The sequence below is a fragment of the Perissodus microlepis genome, chromosome 12, assembly GCF_051167445.1.
Source record: "Perissodus microlepis isolate ML-2025 ecotype Zambia chromosome 12, ASM5116744v1, whole genome shotgun sequence".
NCBI lineage: Eukaryota > Metazoa > Chordata > Actinopteri > Cichliformes > Cichlidae > Perissodus > Perissodus microlepis.
This window is the reverse complement of record NC_140472.1, coordinates 31,481,330-31,506,613: the sequence shown is the minus strand read 5'-3', so window position 1 is coordinate 31,506,613 and position 25,284 is coordinate 31,481,330. Positions and strand designations below refer to the sequence as shown.

The 25,284-nt window shown below is 40.5% G+C and overlaps 1 protein-coding gene across 2 annotated transcripts; it reads right to left on the bottom strand.

Annotated features, from left to right (window-relative positions):
* Nucleotides 1-1,690: 1,690 nt before the first annotated feature.
* Nucleotides 1,691-24,034, bottom strand: sncaip (synuclein, alpha interacting protein). 2 transcript variants are annotated; one of them, XM_084946450.1, is made up of 12 exons: nucleotides 23,888-24,034; nucleotides 16,686-16,773; nucleotides 15,265-15,337; nucleotides 14,633-15,186; nucleotides 12,656-12,824; nucleotides 12,302-12,573; nucleotides 12,021-12,200; nucleotides 10,707-10,820; nucleotides 9,984-10,109; nucleotides 9,127-9,296; nucleotides 8,417-8,506; nucleotides 1,691-7,666 (listed from the first exon to the last, which is right to left on the bottom strand). In XM_084946450.1, exons 2-12 carry the CDS (start codon nucleotides 16,740-16,742, stop codon nucleotides 6,676-6,678), a joined length of 2,796 nt encoding a protein of 931 aa, XP_084802576.1. In that variant the 5' UTR covers nucleotides 16,743-16,773; nucleotides 23,888-24,034; the 3' UTR covers nucleotides 1,691-6,675. The 2 variants fall into 2 exon arrangements, with proteins under 2 accessions (XP_084802576.1, XP_084802577.1); XM_084946451.1 differs by having other exon boundaries at nucleotides 12,302-12,543.
* Between the last annotated feature and the right edge of the window lie 1,250 nt (nucleotides 24,035-25,284).

Below are 25,284 nucleotides of genomic sequence, written 5' to 3'. Positions count from 1 at the left end.
AGCCGTGGTCAAAAGTGGGGTCCTGGGACCTGCAGAGGACCTCTGACGGTGCTGGAGGACGGCTCAGTGACGGCTTCATTTATTGTTCGAGACGAAGAAGGAGGCTGCAAAACTTGGGAAGTTTTATTTGTCAGATTAACAGAGACCATCAAAATAAGGCTGAACAAAGTTTATTCTCCAGAATCTTAAAGTCAGGACTTCTCAGCAAAGCTCTGAAGTACAATCATGTCACAGAGTGTCCTCCCCTGCAGGACATACCCAAAGCATCTCAAGGTTCTACCCTGAGCCCCTTTCAAATGACCAAACTCTTCAGCCTATTTCTAAGGTTTGAGTCCAGGTTCCCCTAAATAGAATCCGAGTTCCAAAAAAGTTGGGATATAAAATGTAAAAACAGAATGCAAATCTCAAACAGGTATATCATTTTCAGAATAAAACATGGTAAACATATCAAATGCTTAAACTGAGAAAAAACAAACAGATTTGAGACAAAAAAATAAGTTCGATTTGATGGAAGTACCACATCATAAAATTCATGTTTACCAGTTCTGACCTCAACACTTTTAACAACAGTCAGTAAATGTCTGGAGCAAATATCCCTCTAAAACCTGTGTATACCTTTCAGCATTGCCTTTCAGATGTGCAAACAGCTAACTCTATAGGCACTAATGTACCTCCATACCATCAGAGATACAGGCGTTTGCACTGAGAGTGTTGAGAACAAGCCAGATGGTCTTTCTCCTTTTTGTCTTGAGGATACGGCAACCGTGTTTTCCAAAAACAATTTCAGATTTCAATCCACCTGACCACAGAACAGTTTCCTGGTTTTCTCACTCCATTTTAAATGAGCTTTGGCCCAGAGTAGAAGCAGCGTTTTCACATTTGCACTGAAGGGCACAGCAAACTGTGTCCACAGACAATCATTTCTAGAAGCTTTCCTGAGCCCATGGAACGATTTTATGACAGAACCACGCTCATTTTTAATGCAGCGCCTCCAATACAGTTTTCGTCCTGTCCCTTGCACACGGTGAATTCCAGATTGGTGAAACTCTTCCTGTCAAAGACGCTCTTTTTCTTCCCAATCACCTTACTAACCTGTTGCCAATTAACCTAAGTAGAAATAAAACGTTCCTTCAGCTGTTTTGTTTTAGCACCACTTACTTTTCCAGGCATTTGTTGCCCTATTTCGACTTTTTAAAGATGTGCTGCTGCCATCAAATCCCAAATGAGCTAATATTTTTCATGAAACAGTAAAATGTCTCAGTTTGAACATCTGATGTTTTCTGTGTTCTATTGTGAATAAAGTTTAGTTTACAAGATTTGCACATCTATTATGCAGCACCCCAGCTATGTGGAACTGGGGTTCTACACTTATTAGAAAACAGAATCAGTGATATGAAAGACAGGAAGTGATTTTAGTTTTAAGTAGATCTACAGTGTAAGAGAAGCGACTCAAGGAACTGAAAAAGGTTTCTGGCATAAACGTATCTCTTTTCTTTAGTCATTTGATAAAACATGAAAAAGCCAGTTAATGACTGTTAAATGAAGCAGTAAGTTAATATCTACATAAGAGTTCAGGTGTCACTATGATACAGGGAAGGTAATATTTATGAAATATTGCTCTGATAACGGGGATCAAAAAAGAGGAACATTATTCATCCCACCATTGTGAACAATTAGACCCGACACCACCTGGAAGTCCAGAAATAAAGTTTATTTCAGTTCGTCTTCAGCCTTCACAACAATTTAAATAGCAGGACAGAAGACGTCCGTCTCTGTACACATTGGTTAGTAAAAAAAAAATCTAAACTCAGGTCAGACACGTCCACATTCACTGATACTGCGTCTCTTTTTATTGTTTTTCTTTCTTTGCATTGAGAGGAAACATCCAAGTCGATGCAGCAACAGTAACCGTGCTTTTAAAGAGTTCATTAGAAGCACAAAAGTTCAGTTTGTCTCCCGTTTCTTGTCCTGAGGGAGTGCCTACAAAGAAAATGCTCCAGATAAAAAGAACTTCATTTCAAAGACAATCTTTTTAACACAGCCGGCCCCGCCAAGAGAACACTGATTGTTTGGCAACGAGCAATATTTTGAGGCAATGGAAGCTGAAACATTTCCCTGCAACCTGCTCCAGGTATAACCGTCCTAAAGGCCTGCAGCGTGTTCATATTTTCCCAGGAAATTTTTGTTAAAGGAAATTGATATTTGTTTGTAATTTTAAAAGTCTGAAATTCAAAATGACCTTAAAAAAAAAATCTGAGTATTTAATCTGGTAATTCCACATTAAAAATGCCAGAATCAGCTTAGTTTATATACAATAACTTTGGCATTTCACAATGAAGACATGATTCATTCACTGCGCCTTCATACTATGATTTTTTTCTCACAGACCTTCTAAGCAGACTTTACAGATGACTCTCAGGTTCAGCAGCTGGCTGCATGAAATTTCAGATGAAAAATTAATTAAAATTAAAACAATTCATATCCTCACAGAAAAAAAACTGTGACACTTCGAGTTGGTTTAAAACAGATTTAAAATTTGGTTGCAGTTTTTAACAAAGTTCAAGATTGTGTTTTCAGTCCTGAAAATTTCATGTGTCCATCTGCTGTACTCCTGAAGTGATGAAGGGAAAATAAGGCAATTTGAAAAGCACCAACCCTGTATGCTTTAGAGGCCTGTAATTCAGTTTTCACAGTATTATGGTAAAAATTTGCATGACTTCAGTTATGCTAAAGTTACTGTATAAAAACAAAAGATTAAAAAATTATTTTCTTATAATTAGTATCAAATTACTAATTATAATTTGGCAGGAAAGCATGAACGTTATGTTGAATCTTTGGGAATGATTACAGACTTTTAAATACAAAAGGCCATATTTTCCCCAGCTGCTTTAGCTCCTTTGAGGCAACTTTCTGAAAACCTGAAGGTATGATCAGCAGGTTGGTGCGGCTGTCGAAATGACTGAATTAGGGATCTGCTGTGTCTGACGTCCCAACAATAGGAAAACAAACCCTGTAGGACAACGGGGTGTTTAGGGGAGTCTAAAGCCTGGGCTTCAGGGATTACTTGTACATACACTGACCTAATTACTTGAAACTAGGTTTAATGTGAGCATCCACCACTGTAATAGTATGTATACGACAGAAAAGAAGTAAATGCATAACAGGTCCCATTTAAAGCCAAATCTGACTGTTTTTTTTAAGCCGAATGACACCTTGTTTTTTCCAGTGTGCTCACTGGAAGGGGTGTGAAGCAAGCATGGGAACCTTTATGTCCTGAGTAACAGTAAAGTTTTAACCTTGTCACACCTCCTTTACTCTTAACTGTCTAAATTCAGCAATTAAACAGTGAAGAGTGAGATATTTGGGAAATATCAATTCAGATAAATATTAAATGGGGAAAAAAATAAAAACATGAAGTGAAGAGACTCTGTACACAAAGTCCCCAGACTTAATCATCCAATCAGAGGCAAAGTGCACAGAGATGACAAACTAAAATGTTGGACTGTTCCTTTAACTAGATGCAGGTAAATCCTCCTGAGCCCCACTGCCTCAGATACCCACCAACTACCGCAGCCCACCACACACAGTGAGTGTGCAAAGCCAGAGGAATAGAAAACTGCAAAAAGGTGACTGTAAACCATCTGAAACTGCAGCGCAGAATGATACTGACTCAAACTGCAAAACATATACAGGAATGTGAATTAAAAACTAGAGAATAAAGTCCAACCACGGTGAAACATGAGTAACAGTAATTGAATGAACATAAACATGCGTTTAAAACACAACAGACGTGATCCAGTTTTTCCCACAGCTTTTAAAAAACTGGGGCTGTAATCTGTTCCGCTTTTCATGCAATCAGACAGCAAGTAACCAAAAGCCTTTAGAGGGCGCTAGTGAGGCTCTAGAGGCTGTGTCAAACATTAAAGGTTTAGAAAATTACAAATCATTTTTGGATTACAGGAAAGCGCCACAAAACGTCCCACCACTTAGGAATGCCTCATTTACTGAGTTCATTTAGTCCTGCTTCATATTGTTATCTTTGATATATGCTGCGACTTAGAGCTGGGCAGCATAGTTGGAGCCATTTATGCTGATGATAATTCTTCTATGCAATAAAATCATTTGATGTATAAAACACCAAACAGAAAAAAAAACAAAACAAAAAAACCCAGCAACATCTTGCATTTGCATTTATACATTTATGCCAATGTAAAGCAACATTTTTAATGCAGTAATGTTCCTGGGAGCGAAACACCTTGTCAGTTATTCTACAAAATGTAGTTTCAGGGAGACCGTTTAAAACCTAAAAACAAAGCTGAGGTTTCTGCAGAACACAAATGGACGTTTCTCAACTAAAGAGCACAATCTGTAATTGCATAAGGGATTAGAGAGTTAGAGTACATGGTCAGTGGTTCCAGCCAGCTACATCGAACCACTGAGAATCATCTACAGTGTGTTCTGCAGGCGCGTGTATGGCGAGGTGGAAGCAGAAGTGGGCAGGGCTTAATCTTTTAAGGTGGGGTTACAGTCCTGAGTGTTGTTGATTGATCGACTATACGCTCACTTTTTAATCTATATATTGTTATGTTTTTGATTTTTTTTTAATATTAACCCGACAATGTGGGTCTGCTAATAGTAAGTCAATGATTTTATAAAGGACTGGCTTGTATTTGCCAAGTATTTCCAGAGCGTGGTGGAAACTTGAAAAGTTTAGACATATAAGCAAGCGTTCTGATAAATTAAGGTGGAAATGTGGCTCGTGATAAATCAGTATCAGATTACAGCCTCAGTCTTCGTGTTTCAAGCTTTGAGAAAGTTTGTAAAACTTCAATCTCACAAAAGATGTAAAAAAAGAAAAAAAAAGGAAAAAGCTTAAACATTTTCTTTTCCCACTTCATCGTTCATATCTCAGCCAGTTTATCAGCTGCTGTAGAAGGTGCATCTTTAAACCTCCCAGTCTCAAAAACACATCAAACTACTAATTTCTACTTCATGCCATAGACGATAAAATCAAAATTAAAAAGTTGAATATAATGTAAAACAAACAAAACCACATAATTAAATACTAATATATACAGTGGTTTTTAAAAATTTGTTGTTGTGCTGCTGCACGTTAGAAATGTGCATGATTATAACCACATAAAAATTTTAATCATATAACTGTGTGTAAACATAAATACTAATATTCCTAAGTTTGTCTTTAGTGTTGATCAGAGCACAGTAACACCGGCAGAGAAACAGGAACTACAAATCTCCATTTAGAAAATGTTGACACTTTTTGTGCAACAAAATAAAACAAACAAAAAAAGTAAAAATGCATGAAAAGCTGAAATATGGAGAAGTGAGGTTTCCGTAGGACATCAGCTACCACAGCATCATCATCATCAGCCCATCAAATAAAACAAATCCTTCAGAGAACTTAAGACATGAAACAGTTTGTTTTAGTCAAATCAAAAGCTAAACATCTGAGACAATGAACATGAGAAACTTCAGTTACATTCTAGCTAGTTGTTGTTTTTATAAGTTGTTTATATCTTTATACAGTGTCTGTTCAAAACAACAGTCATCTAAAGGCGCTTTTTATTGTAAGTTACATCCTACATTATTAGAGAGAGAACTGCAACAATCACACAATCACCTATAAGGAGTACTTGGTGACAACGGGGAGAATGAACTCCTTTTTAACAGGAAGAGACCTCCAGCTGTTGGGGTTGGGCTGCATTTAGTGTGACTGGGTGGAGGGTGGAGCAAAAGGGAAGAGAGTAAAGATGGACACAGAGAGACTACAAACAACAAGACAGCAACAGTTTCACATATAAGAATAAAAAGAAGTGAAGTAGAAGAGCTCAGTGCATCATGGGAAGTGCAGCCTGAACCTATAGCAGCATAAAAGGATGTTTCAGGGTCACCTCATCCAACCATAAGTAAAAGCTTTATTACAAAGGAAATTTTAGAAGAGGACAGTTCAGTTCAGGGAGCTAATTCTTTAGCCCGATAGCTGAATTCTCCAGCTTTCATTCTACTTTTTGAAACTTTTACTATGAGGTCTTTAAGGTATGATGGCACCTGATCATTCTGGACTTTCTATGTAAGGATGAAGATTTAAAAAATACATTCTGGATTTAACAGGGAGCCCATGAAGTTGAGCTAATTTGGGAGAAATATGCTCTCTCTTTTTGGTCCCCTTAATCCTCCTACTGTTGCGTGGTGATCACTTGGGATCAACTGAAGGCTTTTCAGGGACAGGTGTCGAACTCCAGGCTTGGAGGGCCGGTGTCCTGCAGGTTTTAGATGTGTCCTTGATCCAACGCAGCTGATTTAAATGTCTAAATTACCTCCTCAACATGTCTTGAAGTTCTCCACAGGCCTGGTAATGAACTAATCATTTGATTCAGGTGTGTTGACCCAGGGTGAGATCTAAAACCTGCAGGACACCGGCCCTCAAGGCCTGGAGTTCGACACCCCTGTCTTAAGACATTACCACTGGAACATGTAAGGTCTGCCTATCAAGAAGCATTTTTATGTCCCGTGTCACTATTTGTGGTCAGTTTTCTGTAATGTCTCACACAAATTATGTAAATTAATTTACGTTTCTCATGTTCTGCCTCGTACTGTTTGCTCTTGATTGCTTTCTGTTCATTATGCGCTTTCTGCCCTTCAGTAGGAACTAGCTGGTTAAACGTTACTGGTTTTGCTCTTGCCCTTGGCTCCGCCTCCTGGGCTGCTTTTACTCTCCGACTTCCTGCCAGATGAGTTCTGCATGGTGGACACTTTAACCGCAGAACCCGACTGACCACCACTGTTGTTGTTATTATGGTTTGAGTTTCCACTCAGTGTCTCCATGATGGAGCGGAACGTCCCGAAAGGCCGCTTGCCTTCAGAACTTCCTGTTGGAGTCCTCTCCTTCCCTTGATGCACTTTTGTTGGCTCTGCCTCCTGACTGGAGCTCTTGTGCACCTGCTCATCGAATGTAACCCTCAGTTTGAGGTTCTGGGATGTCTTCCTGCGAGATGAGGGAGACTTCAGGGCACTCTTGGGGCTGGTTGCGACTTTCTGGCCATTGGTGGCATCCTGGTCCCCTGGAACGTCCGGGGTTTTGCCATCTGTGGCTTCAGGGTCACTGGAGGTGGGGGACGGGTTGTAGCCAATGCTATCTACTGACTTTGATCCACTGAGAGAAAATGCCAGCTTCCTCTCAACTGTGGAAGATGATGATGAGGGGAGGTGCTTTTTCATCATTAGTTGGAGGTGGTTTGACACCGGCTCCTCCTCTGTGATTGGCAAGTGGGATGGCCTATCAGGTCGTAGTGCGTTTGAGGGTGGAGCTCCCTGATTCTTGCCCTCTTCTGGTGGATAACCATCTGAATCAGATTCGCTTAAGGAACGCTGCATGATCTGTTTGAGTCTTGCTAGTTTGAGCTCTCTCCTCTCCACCAGCCCAATTCTGCGGCCCCCAGGAGCCCCAGGGCCTTCTCTGCTCATACCACTTGCAGGAGGCAGTCTCTCTCGAGGACAGAGTGTCTCCGACATGTCCTTCCCCAGGAGCTGCCGCAGCACGGAGTCTGGACCCACCCCTCCCTGACGAACCAACCAGTGACTGTCACCAGGAGTCCCCTCAGCAGTCAACATCATCTCTTGCCACGCCTCCACAGAGGGTTGATGGGAGCTGCAGCGCAGACAGGGAGACAGAGATCATGCTCCATGTTCATTTTTTTCCCCCCATGTGGACTTACTATTTCTACTACCACCATTTCTTTTAATAAACAGTAATCAATACGTTTTGCTACCAAAGTAACAGATAAACTTTAACACTGTCTGTACAAATACTGATGTGTATTTAAGACCCATTTGAAATTGTAAAACACATTTTTGAAAAGCTGAGACACTGCATTGCATTTTTTATACAATACATACATAATGTCAGAATAGTTTGCCAAGTGCGGCCAAACATGCACATGAAAAATAATATTTTAACGGTTTAGTATTTCTACCTTTGGTTAGCAATGAAAGCAGTGTTAAACTGCCTAGTCAACTACTTATTCACATCCCTAGTACATACACACCACTCAACAGTAAAACACAGCCTTTTTATTTAAGCAGTGTGTTGCTCAGCTGTTACCTGCTAGATCTGTTGGAATCATTAACAACGATTTCTGTTTGTTTGGCATGACCTAAGGCACACGTCTATGTTTTTCAAGTTATTGTGGTCCCTCTCCGAGCTCTACTGAGAAAACTGCTGCTTTGTCACTTTACCAGCTCTGACTCATTAAGCTTCCACATCTTGACTTCTTTTATTATATGATTAACTTTCATCTGTATGGCTTTTACACACCGAGCGTGTGTGTGTGTGTGTGTGTGTGTGTGTGTGTGTGTGTGTGTGTGTGTGTGTGTGTGTGTGTTAGGATATGCCTGTTACCTGGGTGATCTGGACGGTGTCCCCTCTGCCTTGTTGGGCTCCATCAGTCTCTGCAGCTGTTTCTGTAAGGCCATTCTCTCTGACGCCTGTCTACATGACAAACACGCAACACATATGACAGATCTAACACTGAGACAGCTCCTGTGTTTTTCCAAGAACACTGAAGTCTGAATGCTGTCTGTTTCAAAACAAATACACAAACAGATTTCATGATGCAAATAATTAATAAAAGATATCCCACAAAGACATAAATAGCTCTTTTCTACTAGTACCCACTCATCTTGGCTCAGCTTGACTTGGCTCGGTTTTTAGGGTTTTCCATTAGATAGCAGTACCTGGTATCAGGTACTTTTTTAGTACTTGCTCAGCTGGGGTTCGATGTGAGCTGAGTCTATGTGAAAATGTGACGTCGACAGGCAGCATGCCACCGATTAACCAGTCAATGATGAGTCATGAGAGAAAACTCCAAACCGCCATTTTTAAAAATGGCCCTGGATAGTTTCCAGCAACCCTGAAGTGAATAAGAAGTTTTAAAAAAATGGACGGCTGGATCTTTTCCAAAGAATTATTATTAATGACCACCAGTGGTGATGATGTTCTCATCTCATAATGTGATAAGCTGAACATTTTGGGGTTATGACATATTTGAGACTCAGATAACAGGATGATAATACTACAATTCTAAACTATGCAAAAACACATCAACTTACTCATTGAGCTGCTTGGTGAGCTTAACAACCTGCGAGGCCAGCGACATGCAGGTTTCCACTACAACCAGGTAGCGGGCGCAAGTGGTGTGTCCCTGCCGCTCGGCACTCTGGGAAGGCCGCTCCCCCTGCTGGTTCTGGAATGTCACATTGGAGCCGTACTCCACCAGAGTCTGGATAAACAAACACAAACCTTTCACAGTTCTGAGCTCTAGCCCTCAAGTTTCAGACGTTTCAGAGAAGCAGCTCTCTCATTTAAACCATATCATTAGTTATCAGTATTTTGATTGTCAGCCTGGGCTAGCCAGCAGGAAGCAGACAAGACTAATAATATCCGCCCTTCCTTCAGCAGGGTGTGCCACCTACAGAGAAAATACCCCTCAGCCTCTATTGTAGGAAAATTAGCGAAAAGTGTAAAACCTAACACTTGTAATAAATCAGTGTTGTGTCAGGTTAAGTAAGAGAAAAAGGAACTAATCAGAATGTTGCAGCGAGCATTTAACCTTTTACTCTACAGAAGCGTGATGGATGGTGATAAAGCGATAAATCTCCGAGCAAAGAAACAATATTTAGGAACAGGAAAAAAAGGTTAAAGATAGTTGAACTTTTTAAAAACACCATGAAGGACACATCACCAGAGAAACAGATGAATAAAGACAAAGCATTAGCTGCTCTGAGACAATAAACAATATGACCAACTCTCCACCTGCCGCAGGTCGAGGTTAGAGCTCAAGTCATTCAGTCTACACAGATTCTGACAGCAGGCGGACTAACAGCAGAACCTGCTGTATATTTATGGGAGCAAAACATCCAGTGATGTAAATCTTGAAGCTATATCACAGACTTAAACATCAGGTTACCTGTATACAGCTGAGGTGACCATACTGAGCTGCTATGTGGACTGCAGTGTTTCCGTTCTGGTCGACTTCATCCAGAGAGATAGCCTGTTCCTGCATGAACTGAAGCAACCACAGCAACACCTTCTCCTGAAGGGAGAGATGGCATATCCATTAAAACAATATAACTGAATGTTCATCGTCTTATTGGATCAGTGAAATGAGTTAGAGTAACCATGATAATGTGTTATTATTTGTTAATGATAATTAAAAGCAGCAATAAATTCTCATAATAAAGTTTAACAGTTCATGTGATTCAAGCATTTCATTTTAGCTTTTACACTAGAATATCAACACCAAAAACATGCCAGGTTAAGTTATTAAGATGCACAGTTATCCCTTATGTTATGTGCAAGTTATCCCTTGCACAGCGGCTTTACGCTACTCTTATTTCATAGGATGGGTTAAATAAAGTGAATGAATTTTCCTAATGGTAATAATAAAAGATAACTTAAAACACATAAATTAAACTTACGCTAAGTAAACAGACAAACAATCTAATTTGTTTATTGACTGCTGTGCCACACACTTGGAAATCACAGATGTCACAAGCAAATTATAAATTACCGATATATCCACCTACTGACTTGTAGGGAATGAAAACACTCAATGCGTAATGTGGAAAAAATAAAATCGACTGCTCTCATCACCTGCATGTGTGTGTTTATGTGCACGTGTGTGTATTACCTGTCCATATCGGGCCGCGTAGTGGATCAAACTGGGATGTTCTCTGGTGCAGCTCAGCTCGGCAATGGCTTCTGTCTCACTCACCATCCACCTCACGCACTCCAGATGACCATTCTACAACAAACACGCACTCATGTTTCAATCACTTCGAGCCATATCAGCCGGTGCATGTCCAAACTGCAATGTGACCAGATCAGTATTTAGCCAGCCAGCTTCTTTGAAAAAAAGCTACCGAATGTTCTTCATGCGGGCAACAACTTCACCTAAAATAAGCTGAGTTTTTCTAGGAGTAAGAACGGGGCTGGCACAGTTTATTTCTTATAGAGTGTTACAGTGAGAAAAGACAGCTTCCTAAAATGTCACAACATGATTCTTGTGATATTTTCCAGAGAGGAACCATTGCTATGAACTTATTTGGGTCTTTAGATCCAAACTGTTATGTACTACTGATATGTGGCCTAAAAAGTAGCCAAGTTCCCACAATGAGTCAGTGAAAAGATTTATGCCCCTGCAACGTGAGTAATACGACTACATTCATTTAACATACTTCAGCATGGACCAGGTGGCTGGAAATCTGTCATCCTGTTAATCTAAGTGTATAAACAACAGTCTTGTTAATAACAACCAATCAGGAATCAGCAAACAGCTGCAGAGCTTGTCTCCAGATAACACACTTCCCTTCTGGCAGCCAATCAAGAGCCTAGTTTCCACTACAGGGCTGCCAAAGCAGGACCTGCTCATATTTGCGGCATTTAACTTCTTTCTTTCTAACATCCTGCGGCTGCCAATAGAGCTGGAGTAAATGTTTACCTAATTTTATCAAAAACCTCCATCTTATTATTACAGTATGACCTCACTGACCAGCTGTCAGTTACCAATCAAATGTCTGCATACCCTTGTTAGCTTACAGATGTTTTTTTCTACTTTCAGGAGGACTAATATTTTGACCTGCAGGTACGAACAGTGGGAATTTGAAGACTTAAAGGGTATAGAGGCACATTACATTCACATCAAGCAGGGTAGATACATAGCTAAAATAAGGCTGAAGCTGCATAAACACATTTTTTACACTTTTGTTGGGCTTTACCTGACAAACAAGATACTGCAGTTAATGTGTGTAACATGCATGATGACACCGCTGAATGCCAACACTGCTGGGTGACCCTGAACACACCACACAGTGGGGTGCCAGTACTCTGGCTTGATGTAATTCAAAGTTGTCTTCTCAATGTCATTAAAGCAGAATCTCTGCCAGCACTTGAATACAAGCATGTTACTTTGGAGACATACACCCAGTCTAACACTGAAGTTCACCTTGACCCCCAGACCAGCGGGGGTGAGCTGCTGGTTGTTGCGCTCATTGAGACAATCCTCCCCCATCAAAGATGTGAGATGCTGCAGACAGTCGGCGTGGCCCTGAGAGGCCGAGATGTGGAGCAGGTTGTTTCCATCCTCGTCTCTGATTAGCTCCAGATTATCAGCTGCCAGGTGAGGCTGCACAAGGAGGACAAAGAGGAGAAAACACAGAGGTTGTGAAGTGTAAAGGACGACGGGGTGATGAGGAGAAGGATGACAAAATATGATGAAATACGCACCAGCAATGAGATCTGTCCTTCTCTAACGATGTTAATGATGTTCTGGTTCTTCTTGGATTCCTCGTCTACTTCCCCTCCTGCTCCACCACTCCCTCCAAACCCCCTTGACCCACCTCCCACTCCTCCTGATGCAGAAGCCCAGGATTTGGAGCTGTCCTGCCTGCTCACGCTGCCCCCTGGCAGAGGGAAAATTAGTCCCGGGCCCCCTGGAGGGTCCACACTTGGTCTCTGGCTCTGAGAGTCTGGATAGACCCGTGCAGACAGCAGTTTGTCTGAAAATCATGTCATGTCTTTATATGTATATATATGTTAGCACAGAAGGACAGAACAGAGGACAGTACATTTATTTAATACCTGCATCAGAGAAAGAAGAGAGAGAGGAGGAGCAGCTAAGGAGGCCAGAAGACATCTCTGGCTGGTAACCTCCTCCTCCACCTGGGGATCGGTGGAGGTGGTGGAGGTCTGGATCCATTGATTTGGACTTCCTCAGGTCAGACCACTTCACTGGTGACAGAACGCAATACTGCAGAAAACACCAAGTGAGCTTTTAGTTTAAGTGAGAAAATTACAGTCACAGTTATATTGGAGTCTGCAGAGGGTCCCAGTGCAGTGGAAGACATCATGCCTCGTCCCTGTACCAAAGACGCCACATCCCAGTGGCCCCCAGGATTACAGGCCTGTGGCACTGACCTCCCATATCATGAAGACCCTGGAAAGACTCATCCTGGACCAGCTCCAACCCATAGTCAGACCACATCAGGATCCCCTTCAATTGGCTTACCAGCCCCGACTCGGAACTGAGGACGCCATCATCTACCTGCTCAATCGTGTCTACACCCATCTGGACCAGCAGGAGTGCACTGTGAGGGTCATGTTTTTTGACTTCAAAAACAGCCTGGTGGTGCATTCAACACCACCAGGCTGACTCTCCTGGGTGATAAGCTAACAGCGATGCAGGTGGATGCTTCTCTGTGTCCTGTTGATTATCCGACAGGAAGACCACAATACGTGTGTCTTCCACATTGTGATGGTAATTAGTAACACAGGGGCACCACAAGGGACCGTCCTCTCCCCCTTCCTCTTCACCCTCTACACCACAGACTTCAGCACCTACACAGAGACCTGCCATCTTCAGAAGTTTTCTGATGACTCTGTGGTGGTTGGATCAGCGGGGGTGATGAGTCAGAGTACCGGGCTGTGGTCGACTCCTTTGTCACGTGGTGCGAGCAGAATCATCTGCAGCTCAACGTGGCAAAGACCAAGGATTTGATTGTGGATTATAGGAAGACCAGGAAATCCACGGGGTCAGCGTGGACATTGTGACATTGACTATAGATACCTTGGAGTACACATAGACAATAAACTGGACTGGGTTAAAAACACTACTGCACTTTACAGGAAGGGCCAGTGTCGTCTCTATTTTCTGAGGCAGCTGAGGTCCTTCAACATCTGTCGGGCAACGCTCAAGATTTTCTATGAGTCTGTTGTGGCCAGTGCTATCCTCTATGCTGTTGCATGCTAGGGCAGCAGGTTGAGCATTGCTGATGCCAACAGACTCAATAAACTGATCCACAAGGCCAGTAATGTTGTGGGTATGGAGTTGGATTCTCTTAAAGTGGTGTCGGGAAGTGAATGTTGTCCAAGATAAAGACAATGTTGGACAATACCTCCCACCCCAGCCATGGGAGCACGTTCAGTGAGAGACTGAGATTACCTAAAAGCACCACTGAACGACACAGGAAATCATTCCTGCCTGTGGCCATCTCCCTGTACAACTCCTCCATCTAACACACTGTAAACACTGCAATAGTTACATCTTTTTGCACACACTCTTTTCTTACTCAGTACTGTTGCTGTCAATTTTCTTGATATTTATTTATATTCACATCTGTCAACCCCGGATATTTATTATTTGGTGATTTGTATATATTGTGCTATTCCTTATATATTAACATACTGTATTGTTGAATAGTCTAGTCTATTTCTGTTAATGTTACTGTACCCACATAATTTCCCTAGGGATTAATAACATATGCTGATTCTGATTATACTTATATACATTTCTCTGCTACTGATAAACATCAGTGGTTCAAATATTGTGCCCTTTTCTGCATATGGTTACTTCACTGTGTACTTCAAATATTAAATAAGATGGTTATTGAAAATGAAAACAGGCATAAAAACACTGTGTTTTACATTAAAAGATAACTTTAGCTTCACTTTTCAAAAGTGGTAGCTATATTTATTTGTTTATGTATATGTTTAGGTCTGGACAGAGGCACTGTAAATACAAACAGGAATATGAAGCATAAAAGATGCTGGCTGACTCACCTGAGTTTGTGAGCTACTACTGCTGCCCAGGCTCAGAGGCTCATTGTGGGTTAAAGTGGAGTTCTTCAGCCCTCCTCCCCGATTCCTCTCCAGTGTGCCTCCACCTATGTTGCTCCCCGTCACTGACCGCTTGTCGTGGGGAACACGGGGCAGCGTGGACATCTGCTGAGTGGACTTGATATAAGGCACATCCAGGATCTCATCCATGTCCAGGTCATAGTGCTCCAGTTCCCCAAACAAAGCCTGGGGGTTGTTGCTCCCTCCAACAACACCAACACTGCTGCCCAGGCTCTTAGCCTTTCCCCCCTGCCCGTCAGAGGAGGCATTAGTCTGTTTGTCAGGGTCATCCTTACTACTCTCAACTGGCTCCCCCAGAACCAGCCCCTGACCTTGGACTTTACCATCGGTCTCTGCGTCAGCGGTTTCTGGTTGGTGCTTAAGAGGTGAGACCCTCTTCACCGGCCGGAACTTACTGTGAACCTCAGCAATGCCTGTGGGTTTGATTCCCCCGCCGCTGTGGGAGGACACACTGCGGCTCCAATTGATGGCTGGAGCTGCAGGAGGACAGGATGATCAGAGATCTGATCTAAACTGTTTCAAGCCAAACTGTAATTATATTATTGTTAAGTTACCTTGCCTCTCCTCTGCCTGACCATCGCTTCTCCTGGACAGCTCAGGGATGCTCTTCAGAGACGTGACAGAATACTGTAAGAGGATGAGGAAAGATAAAAAAAAAAAAAAAGACAGAAAATTGTACGCAGCAGTCCAGCAGCTGTGCAAGGAAGTTATATTTAGATATTAGCCAATTACTTTAAGTACTGACAGATTGTAACTTGAAGCAGTTACAGCTGTGTAATTTCAAACTCCTTCCTACACAGACCCAAAGCCAAGAAAATCTGTCCAAATCTTTCCATCATGAAAGTTAACGGAATAAAAAAAATGCACTGACTAAATGCGACCAAGAACAGAGCAGTTCGAGGCCACCTTGACTGCACGATGCTACAGTCAAGGCCACCTGTATCATCCCAGCCATCCAAAATTGATACAATGCTAGGGGCTGGCTAATTTATTTTATTTTATTTTCCTATTTATCAGATAGATAAAACAGGTCCTGCCACTTAGCCTTAGGGTTAGTGTGTATGGCTGATTTATACTGCAACTTAGAGGAAAGTGCATCCCTGATCCATGCCTTTGCCACTACCCTAAAAGCCTACATCCTGTGGAACCTGTGCAATGATCACTAACAGCTGTCTGCAGCTGGCTTTGTCTCAGCATCTCTGACTTTAACCTGATCTGTTTTCTGTGGTGTGTCAGTTGGTGATCAGCTTCAGCTCTTCATCACTTTTTATCTGAGGTTACTGCCTGAGTCTGCTGCTGGCACCATCTGCACAGACATGGTCTGGTTATATGTGGACAATCCAGGCCCAAGTGAACCTCTAATGTATTTACTAGCACATCATATGTCAATTAACACTCACTGGTTGTCTCTTGAGTTGCTCACCTGAAAATCTATTGTTTTCTTGCCCATTTAATGTTGTCATTAGTCATTTCACCCGCAGCTGTTTGAAGTTGCCAAATATCATTCACTTTTTACAGTCTCTCAATGCCACGTCCCTGCAAATTGCTTCCAGTGTGCATGTAACTTAACTCTCTACTGTAGAACTCCAGCACTGCCAACATTTTTTTAATCTATTTGCCTTTCATTTAAAGTGTTGTTTTTTTAAGTTCCTGCAAAAGTACACATTTTTTATGAAGTTCACCAAATGCGGATGATTTTAAGTGAATCAACAGTCATGCTAATCATTGATCAAAATAATCTTTTTTTAAGCACTGAGCACCCATAAATATGCTTATTGCAAAGTAAGCATTATTTACATAGCTGTGTGTAAACTGAAGGGTGGTAGTGAATATCATCTTCTTGAGCTCCAGAGATACGCAAAGATTGAACTGCTTTATATTCTGTTAGCTGCGTACAACCCCATCAAACTTTACTGGTGATGAAGATGCAGCTGGTAGTTGTGCCCCTGTGGGCAGCTTGTCATATCATACTGACCACTGAATCATCAGAGAAGTCGATCTCATCCAGGTCGAGGTATTCAGGAGCCTCCATCTTCACACCACATCATCAGCCTCACAACCAGCTGCAGACAAAAAGGCAAGATGTCAATGTGTGACTATAAAAGCACTAACAAAGCAACAGGATATCACTAATGGTTTCCCTCTGCTCATCAGCATCAACATTCAAAGTCAATAGACAGTTTTGTGTTTCTGTGTTTGATGAATGTTTGACCTGATGTTTGACTCGTTGTTTTTGGTTTAGCTGAGCCAATTAAAAAAGTCCAGTTTTCATGGGAACAATTTGTAAAGAAAAAAAAAAGTAGACTTGGGTTTGACTGGTAATTATTCCTCACGCTTATCTTTTTTTTTTTTTTTTTTGGGGGGGGGGGGGGGGGGGGGTGCATTTCATACAAATCAGGACAATAAAAGCCACAACCTTCTTTGCCTAGCTTTTTTTATTTAGCAGCATTTAAATCATGAAAATGAAAAAAAAAAACAAAAAAAAAACCTCTGGGAATTACTGCTGCAGTGATATGATCAGCAGGGATAAAACACAGGAAGTAGCTGCAGGAAACAGTTTGGCTGAAAATGTGCATTAAAGTGCTTTTTGATTATCTTTTTCTAACTGATATGACAAATTTCTGCACCGGGAACAAAGTCACAGAACAAATAACAAAGTCACTTCTATTTTAAGGAGAATTTTCTCTTTCACCCACCAAGAAAGGGCTAAAAGGGATTATTTGAAGCAAATCAAATCCTCTTCTACTGGGTAATGCCGCACATTTAAAACTGTCTAAAGCCCTAACTGTCAACTGCACAATCTGACTGAGCAGTTGTGATCAAAGGCAACAAACAGCAGGATAATCAGGAATAATCACAGAGCAGCGTGACTTGTACCATGAGCATGCAACCTCAACAAACACAAGAGCAAGAAGCTCCCTGGCAACAAAAGCCAAACTCTGAAACAAGAAACAGAAAAAAAAAAAAATCTGTCAAATCTGAAAGTTTTCACTAATTTTTTGTACAATAACTTTAGGCTATCTAATGAAGCTATGCAAAACTTTACTCCCGCATTAGGAAACTTTTCTGCTTTACATGGCCTCTGAGTACATAGGAATTCATTTTTAAAATGCCTAAAATTTCCAACATTTTTGTGTCCTCTTATCATAGGTAGAGGATAACCACATGACAATTTCAGGGATGATAAACACATGTAAGCTGCATGCCTTCATTCATTGCTTTGTAAAGTGTGAGACGAACTGCAAATGAGACTATTCGCATTCAAAACAAAAGTTGGACTTGCATGCAGACGTAAAAAAATACGTGTGAAACTCTGCTTTGTAACTATCCCCACTAGTGAAGACTGTCATTTCCAAAACCCTGCGCCCCCACCCCCCGCTCGCGGTCCGCAGCGCTGTTGAAAAGGCTGTGGAAGTCCCTGTATTAAGCACGTAAACCTGTGGCACAAAAATCACCAAACTCGGACCACCCCAGACTGTTTTTCTTTGTGGTGATGAAGGAAAACGCTGGGCTGGCATGTAAAAGAGCATTTATTCCCTTCAAGGACCTGAAGCTCCATAAAGCACCCCTCCAACAACCAAACCCATCTGTTCTCTGATTGGATAGTTAAATTTGTGATTGACATGACATTGGCCAATCAGATGAAAGGAAGAAAAGTAGGGTCAAAATTTGTACTTTTTGCACACACACAAATTCTTTTTACACATACAAATCTTTTTGTACACATACAAATCCTGATTTACAAGTACAAAATATTTATGACCACAATTTGAGCCCATAAATATCACCTGATGACTACATGAAACCTCCAGTAACCACTCATAACCTGTGGTTACCAGGGGATCACTGACTAATCATTGGGCCTGCATGAATGTGGCTGATTGGGGCAAGTATAGTTTTCACAGCAACTTTTAGCAACCACTCTGGAACTGGTCATAGGGTTGTCAACTGGTCTCTAGGCTGGTGTGAGTGAGGCCCAAGATGGCTAATGAGGTTTCCAACTATTACTTTTGTTCATTAATCAATTTACATACTAACTCTATAAAAGTCTCCAGAGCCCACAGGGATGTTTCCAAATTACTTATTTTGTCAGAGGGAGAGAGAATGTGAAAACACATATTGAACAGATTCCATTTACATGACAGCACAGAAAAACTCAACAATCACATCAGCACTGTTTCTAGTTAAGATCCTGCAAGGAAAGAGAAGACACGTCATCAGCTCGTGTCATTCATCAGTGCCATTCTCTTTCTTTGAAAATCCGGCCAAATAGAGAACAAGCTCTGACCATGAAGCTGGTATGGTTTGTAAAAAAAAAATTAAATATTGCTCACCAATGCTGTAACCGTCAGTGTTTTCTGTGTCATTTCCTGTTCTATTCCAGCTGGTAGGACTAAGTAACCAAGGAGTAACATGGTTATGGCTAAAATCGGATCGTGTTTACATTTCTTTTTTGAGTTCAGAGCTCATAACAACGATCAGATCAAAGATGAAACTGGCTTTGAAAGCTCTTCATAGATACCAAACTCACACAGACTAGTTTCCGGTATTTAGTAAATTACTTTAAAGCTCTATTTGTCACGACTGGGGCAGCAGCCGTGTGATGAGTGGAAAGGAGGACTCAAATGCAGCACTTACTAAGATGTGAGGGTGGTTTATTAAGAATACAGAACACAAAGTGGGGGATGGCAAAACAGAACTAAACCATAGAATAGCAAACCTGAACACGAAGGGAGGACAGCAGAGAGAGCACGCAGAGGATTCACGGAGTAATGCAGAGAAACACAGAGAATGAATACAGACGACGCGACGAGGAACAGAGGCAGACACACACTATAAATACACAGAGGGACACTGGGAAATCACACACAGGTGGGAGACACAGCTGGACCTGATTATCCTGATGAGACAGGGGACACTAACACCAGGGACCAACAGAGGGAGCACCAACCCAGAAACCCAGTATCCAAAACCCCAAAACACAAACCATCCCAAAACAGCCCACAAATAATAATAATAACAACAACAATAAATACACCAAACACAAAATCACTGATTCACGGACTCAGGACCATGACACTATTAGCATATTTTTATAATAACACTTGAGGCCATTTTAATTCTATGTTTCCCACTTACAAAATAACTACCAAAAACTGCCAAAAAGTGACAAATATACTTCTTAGAATTGAAAATAAGACGTGCTGAAGAAAAGATGAGACATCAAAAGATAGACACATTATACAGAGAAGGAGATTTCACTAAACACCCAGTGGCCCACTCCTTCACACAAATAGCCAAACAGCAATAGAAAGTCAATGTTGCCATGTTGTGTGGCACATGTATACTGTTGAGGTTCAGTTTCAGTGAATGGGAGTGGGTGTATCTCTCTCTCTTTATTGTAAAGATGGAGGTAAATACACTTCTTGAAATGTTCCTTGGCTTATTATTGAGTTCCTGCCCCTTTATATCCCATGGTTCATGTTCACCTGAACCTCATATAGATTTTCTTAAAAAGTAAAATTTTAAGAATAATTTTAAAGTAAAGTAAAAAAAAAGACTGTTTTATTTAGCTGATAATATTTAGCAATATTGCATAGAGGAAAGATGACAGTCCTATATACGATTTCAGTGTGCAAGTTAAAGAACATACGCATGGTCAAAAATGACTCACATTACAACAGGAGGACACAATAATGCCACCCAGAGTATCAGGTTAGACACAGGCTTTCTGAATTTTTTAGGGCCAAATAGAGTGACCTCAGTTTTGTTCGAGTTTTGAAGTTGAAAATTACAAGTCACACTGCCCTTTAAGTCTCCAAGACATGCCTGTAGCTTCAGTAATTGATTTTTTCCCCCTGACTTAATAGTTAAAGAAAATCAGGAATTATCTGTATAGTAATAGAAATGTATTCATGTATAACTGCATTGCTCTCTGCACTACATGAAACCCTATAGAACTCATGACTCCATCTTTTGTATGAGAGGAAAAAAACCTCCAAGTTTACATAAAGAAACTGGAACTGGACAAATATGATTTAAAGCAGCACAGTAGATTTCTAGCTTCATCCTTCTCATCTGAAGCAACGTGCCATTTGTTCAGTGCTTTATTACTTGCAAGTGGGACAAGTAGCTATTTTAATTTACCTCATTCTAAAACAAAGTCAACATTTTTTGTGTTTGTTTATTTAACATCTTATTTGGCTATAGGTGGAATTTTATACACACAAGACCGATGAAGTGTATGCACATTTAGAAAGAGGCTTCAAAACAGCTACAATAACTCCCAAATTGTTACAAAGGTGGCTGTAAAAAAAAAAAGCAGCAAGATTTCTTTGTAGACTAAATTTGTGCTGATGTTAAAAAATATCTATACACACAAATTAGAAATAAAAAATGAAAATGAAAAAAACTGACTGCTCGTTATCCCCATTATTTGCAAGAAATCTGCAGCTTAATCAGTGATGGAAGTATTAGTCATGAGAGGATCACAAGAACCTAAAATAACACCATGGCTACAGTGGAGTCAGACTGTGAGACCTCTCACGTCATCAGGTGGTGTACCTACAATAAGATCCAGATGTTCTGAGGGAACATTTCATTTCTTTGGCCCTTTCTTTCGGGATCATGGTGCCTGTTGATATGAGATCACTTACAGCTATCTACATTTAGAACCAAACTGAAAAATCGTCAATTTTCTCACATATATAATAAGTTACTGTGTGCCGCTGTGCCATACCTCGCCTTAAAGAAGCTTTAACCCCTACTCTACCACTTAACTTTCTCATCTTTGATTACTAACATTTTTTTCCGTGTACACTGCTTTCAGAGAAAAATAAAGCAAGAAGTAATTTAAAATTCATATGGTCCTTTTTCAAGGCAATAATAGAAATGTGTCTGTTTTTCTGGCCACACATTAAGACTACGCTTAGAGATTTCTTTATGTTTTGAGAAGAACAAACATCCAGTCATGGAAGTCCAAGATGTTCAGAAAGCAACAAACTGGTGCGTCCGTGTAAGACTGGAGCTGTTTTCAGACTGCGTGGGAGTCAACGGGTCAAAATAAAAAAACCTCTGATTGCAGCTTTGAGAAAGAGTCGAGCCTGCATATCCTTGATAACAACAGTTTAGGCTTCGAAACCCGACATCAAAAATAACATAGAACTTTTAAAGAAAAGAAAAGGAAGGAGAACAACGTCTGCTCACTCTGTTTATGTGAACAGCTGACGAGTCCAAATCCTTCCAGGCAGCAAGACACAAAAATAATCAGAGATGAAGCGTTGTTTTGGAGGAAAGACAAGAAACAAGGATGGGAGTTTATTCTTTCCTCAAAGTGTAATTAGAAATTTACTGCATTGCTACTTCGCATTTCCCATGGAAATCAGTGAAACTAAAATCTACCTTCCATCATCTCAAAGTCTCCATTATTTAAATGTTCTGACTTGTTTGTTGAACTGGTGTAAAAATAGAAATGGAAGCAGTGATCTAACAACCACTGGGAGCAGGGAATGCACACAGCACCTCTAAAACCCTGAACTCCTCGTGAGGTTAGTTGGGTTCAAGCGCCACTGTCAGCTGAGCCCTGCCAAACACAGGTTGCAAGATAAAGCTGTAAATCAGACAGAATCGAGACCTGGAGTTTCTTCAGAGCTCACCAAGTTAAATTTACATGACAGCATAGAGAACGACATTCAAAACATGGATTACAATCATAATATCCACGTCCATACAGTAGAAAGCCCACACTGACAAAAGAAACTGCAATGATAGCCACAGCATATAACAATAACTCCCATGACACAACTGACTAAATGGATGCTACCTGGGGAGACAATGAGCAGTAGAAAATAGAAAATAGATGATAGATTACCCAATTAAAGAGGAACAGCTAATATCAGCATCCTATTTTTATTCTTGGACTTGGCATCATTCACAGTTCATTATTTATCCTTATCAGGGCATCCAGTTCATCTTCTCTCACTCAAACAAGCTGCTTAAAATCCTCCACTTTTAAGCTAACTTTCTTCTGATTGTCTGCCTGTCACCAGCAGAAACAGTCGGTAAGTGAGGCTTCTGTACTTAGAACCCTCATTGACATCATGGGCCAGTTTTCAACCAGTGCTCCCCTGGGACTGCTGTGGTTACAGGAGCCATTCAGCTCCTCAACCAGTGTTTGCACCAGAGAAATAAAAGCTACTTTCAAGTAGCCTCGCATGTTTGATTTGACAGGTGGTTACTTTACCTATTCTGGCCTTAATATTAGTTGGAAGCAGTCTGATAGATAACAATTATTTTTTCCAGTAAAAACTGAGTAAATTTTTCAAAGATCTGCAGATTTCAACACCTCAGAAAAGAAGATTGTCTGCACACTTTAAGCGTAACAAACCAAGACTTCTGCTCAACAACTGTATTACACGTTGTACAGAAACGGCATTAAATAAGAAATCAGATCAATGAAAACAGCAGGTTGCATTCCAACACAAAAGCTTTAAAAGATGCCAATATCGAGAAAGATTCATTTGAAATACAGATTAGCTCAAAATGTGCACGTAATTAGCGAAAAATCACTACCGTGAGGTTTTTGTTGTCATGGATATCATTATAGAATTTATGTTGCAATGACAAAAATGAGACAAACTCAAATTAACATCTGAGATCAGTGTTTATGTGATTCCTGCTTCATTTTCCTCTATACCCAAAAGGAATACTTCGCACTAGACACAATTTAAACCAACCAGAAAGCACTACTTGCGTACTTTAAATGACTAAAAGTACTGTGCATGTAGTATGGCAACACTTTAAAAGCAGATAAAAGTAAAATACGAGAAATATTTGACTTTATTTAAAAGGACAGTTAGTATGAAGCAGACTTAAAGAGGCCAACAGAGCCCTATGCTTTCTGCTTTATAAATGACAACAAAGGATGGGAGGCGAGTGTGCTCCTATGATTCTTGCTGACAGCTTGTTTAATCCTCGGATACCTGCTCAAGCAGCAGGAGGCTAATCAGTTAAGCTAGCTAGCTAATCAGCATCTAAAGAAGCTAATGTGGAAGCTAACAGGCTAGCCAGGCTGGCAGTTGGAAAATTGGGTCAAAGAGAAAGCTCAGGTAAAAGATAAGGCGGTCGGAATAAGGAGCCGTTAGCTCTCGGTTAACGGACAGTTTTCAGACACGGTACCTTTCGGAAGTCAGGCAGCCGAGGGGGGTTAGCCGGTTTGAGGAGCTGGTTGCTGCTAGTGGTAACGCTAGCTGGATGGTTGTTGGATCCAGCTGTTTTTTTCCCTTCTGTCGCCTCTCTGTCTTGAAAAGCACAAAGACTTTGACATATGGGCAGCACAAAGCGCCGGAAACAGGATGAGCGCTCACTCTGAGGAAATTTCCCAAGACCACGTAGTGTGGAGAAAAGAAAAACTTCACTTTCTTTTTGATTTTTTTTTAGGCTAAATAAAGCAAAATAAATAAATAAATAATAAAAAAAAAATCAAATAAATAAATAAATAATTTGCGTTTGTTTTCTTTTACTATTGTTGTGCAGCGGGGTAGCTTATTCACTAAGGTGCAAAGCAAGAATAATACACATTTTCAAAAGAATTTGAAATAATATCTAAGAAATTTCATAGCATTGAAAATAATGTCAAACGTTTTTTTATTTATAAACAAGAGTTTACAAAAAGTGTTTTCTAGTAAACGTAGAGTAGGTAGTAAAGCAGGTAAACGTATTAAGATCCCAAGTCCCCCCAAAAACACAAGAACAAAAGACAAAACCCACATAAACAACATGATTAAAATGAAAAGCACAGCGAAATTACCATAATAATAATGTTATCAATAAACAAAATAATAAGTGAAATAAGTGGGGAACAATCCTAGGATGACTGGGCTAGGTCAGGGTTTGAACAGAGAAGTTTGCCTTTGAGTTTTAAGCAAAAGGGACTGAGTGACAGAAACTGCTAAAAGCTGGAGACAAAATATAGACTTAAAAGACTGATATATAATATAATATAAGGTTGATCGTCAGAGGCTTTAACTCAGTGTTTCACATGTAGAAACATAGAAATTGAAATTGAAGAAGGGGGGATGTGTTGTTGCTGTTTTTCTTTCCTTTGGACCATTTTGAGGTCCAACAAGTGCAATTTGAACAATCAAAGCTATGTATCTATGTAACTGAGAAAGAGTGGAGCTGGACAAGCCTATATCATATCATAGTTACATTAGCCGCGCTGAGAGGCTTTGATAAATGTTTAAAAGTCCTTTATAGAAATGCGAAGATAAAATTGTAGATAATACATCAAACAAATATTATTAATTGTTCTGATAATGGTAATAATGAATCTTCAACTTTGTTACAGGAATTGAATTAATAAAAGTGGAGACGAATAATGTGCAGAAATGTGACCTTTATTTGATTTTTTGACCAGATGTGTCCACTTCTTATATATATATAGTATTATATAGAAATTTATTTTACAACAAGAAAAATAACAAAGAAAAGGAAATTGATGAGTTAAAGTTAGCATTTACAGAAATGCACATCAAGTTCACACAACACAGACTGTTCCCAATGCTCTTAAAATA

What these genes read in the sequence shown, in the direction of transcription:
- sncaip (XM_084946450.1), bottom strand. Translation starts at nt 16,742, where the DNA reads ATGGAGGCTCCTGAATACCTCGACCTGGATGAGATCGACTTCTCTGAT. An exon ending in ACTTCTCTGATGATTCAGTG is followed by an intron (nt 15,338 to 16,685) that starts GTCAGTATGATA and finishes ATCCTCTTACAG; the next exon opens with TATTCTGTCACGTCTCTGAA. An exon ending in CCGCTGGTCTGGGGGTCAAG is followed by an intron (nt 10,821 to 12,020) that starts GTGAACTTCAGT and finishes TGTTTGTTGTAG; the next exon opens with AATGGTCATCTGGAGTGCGT.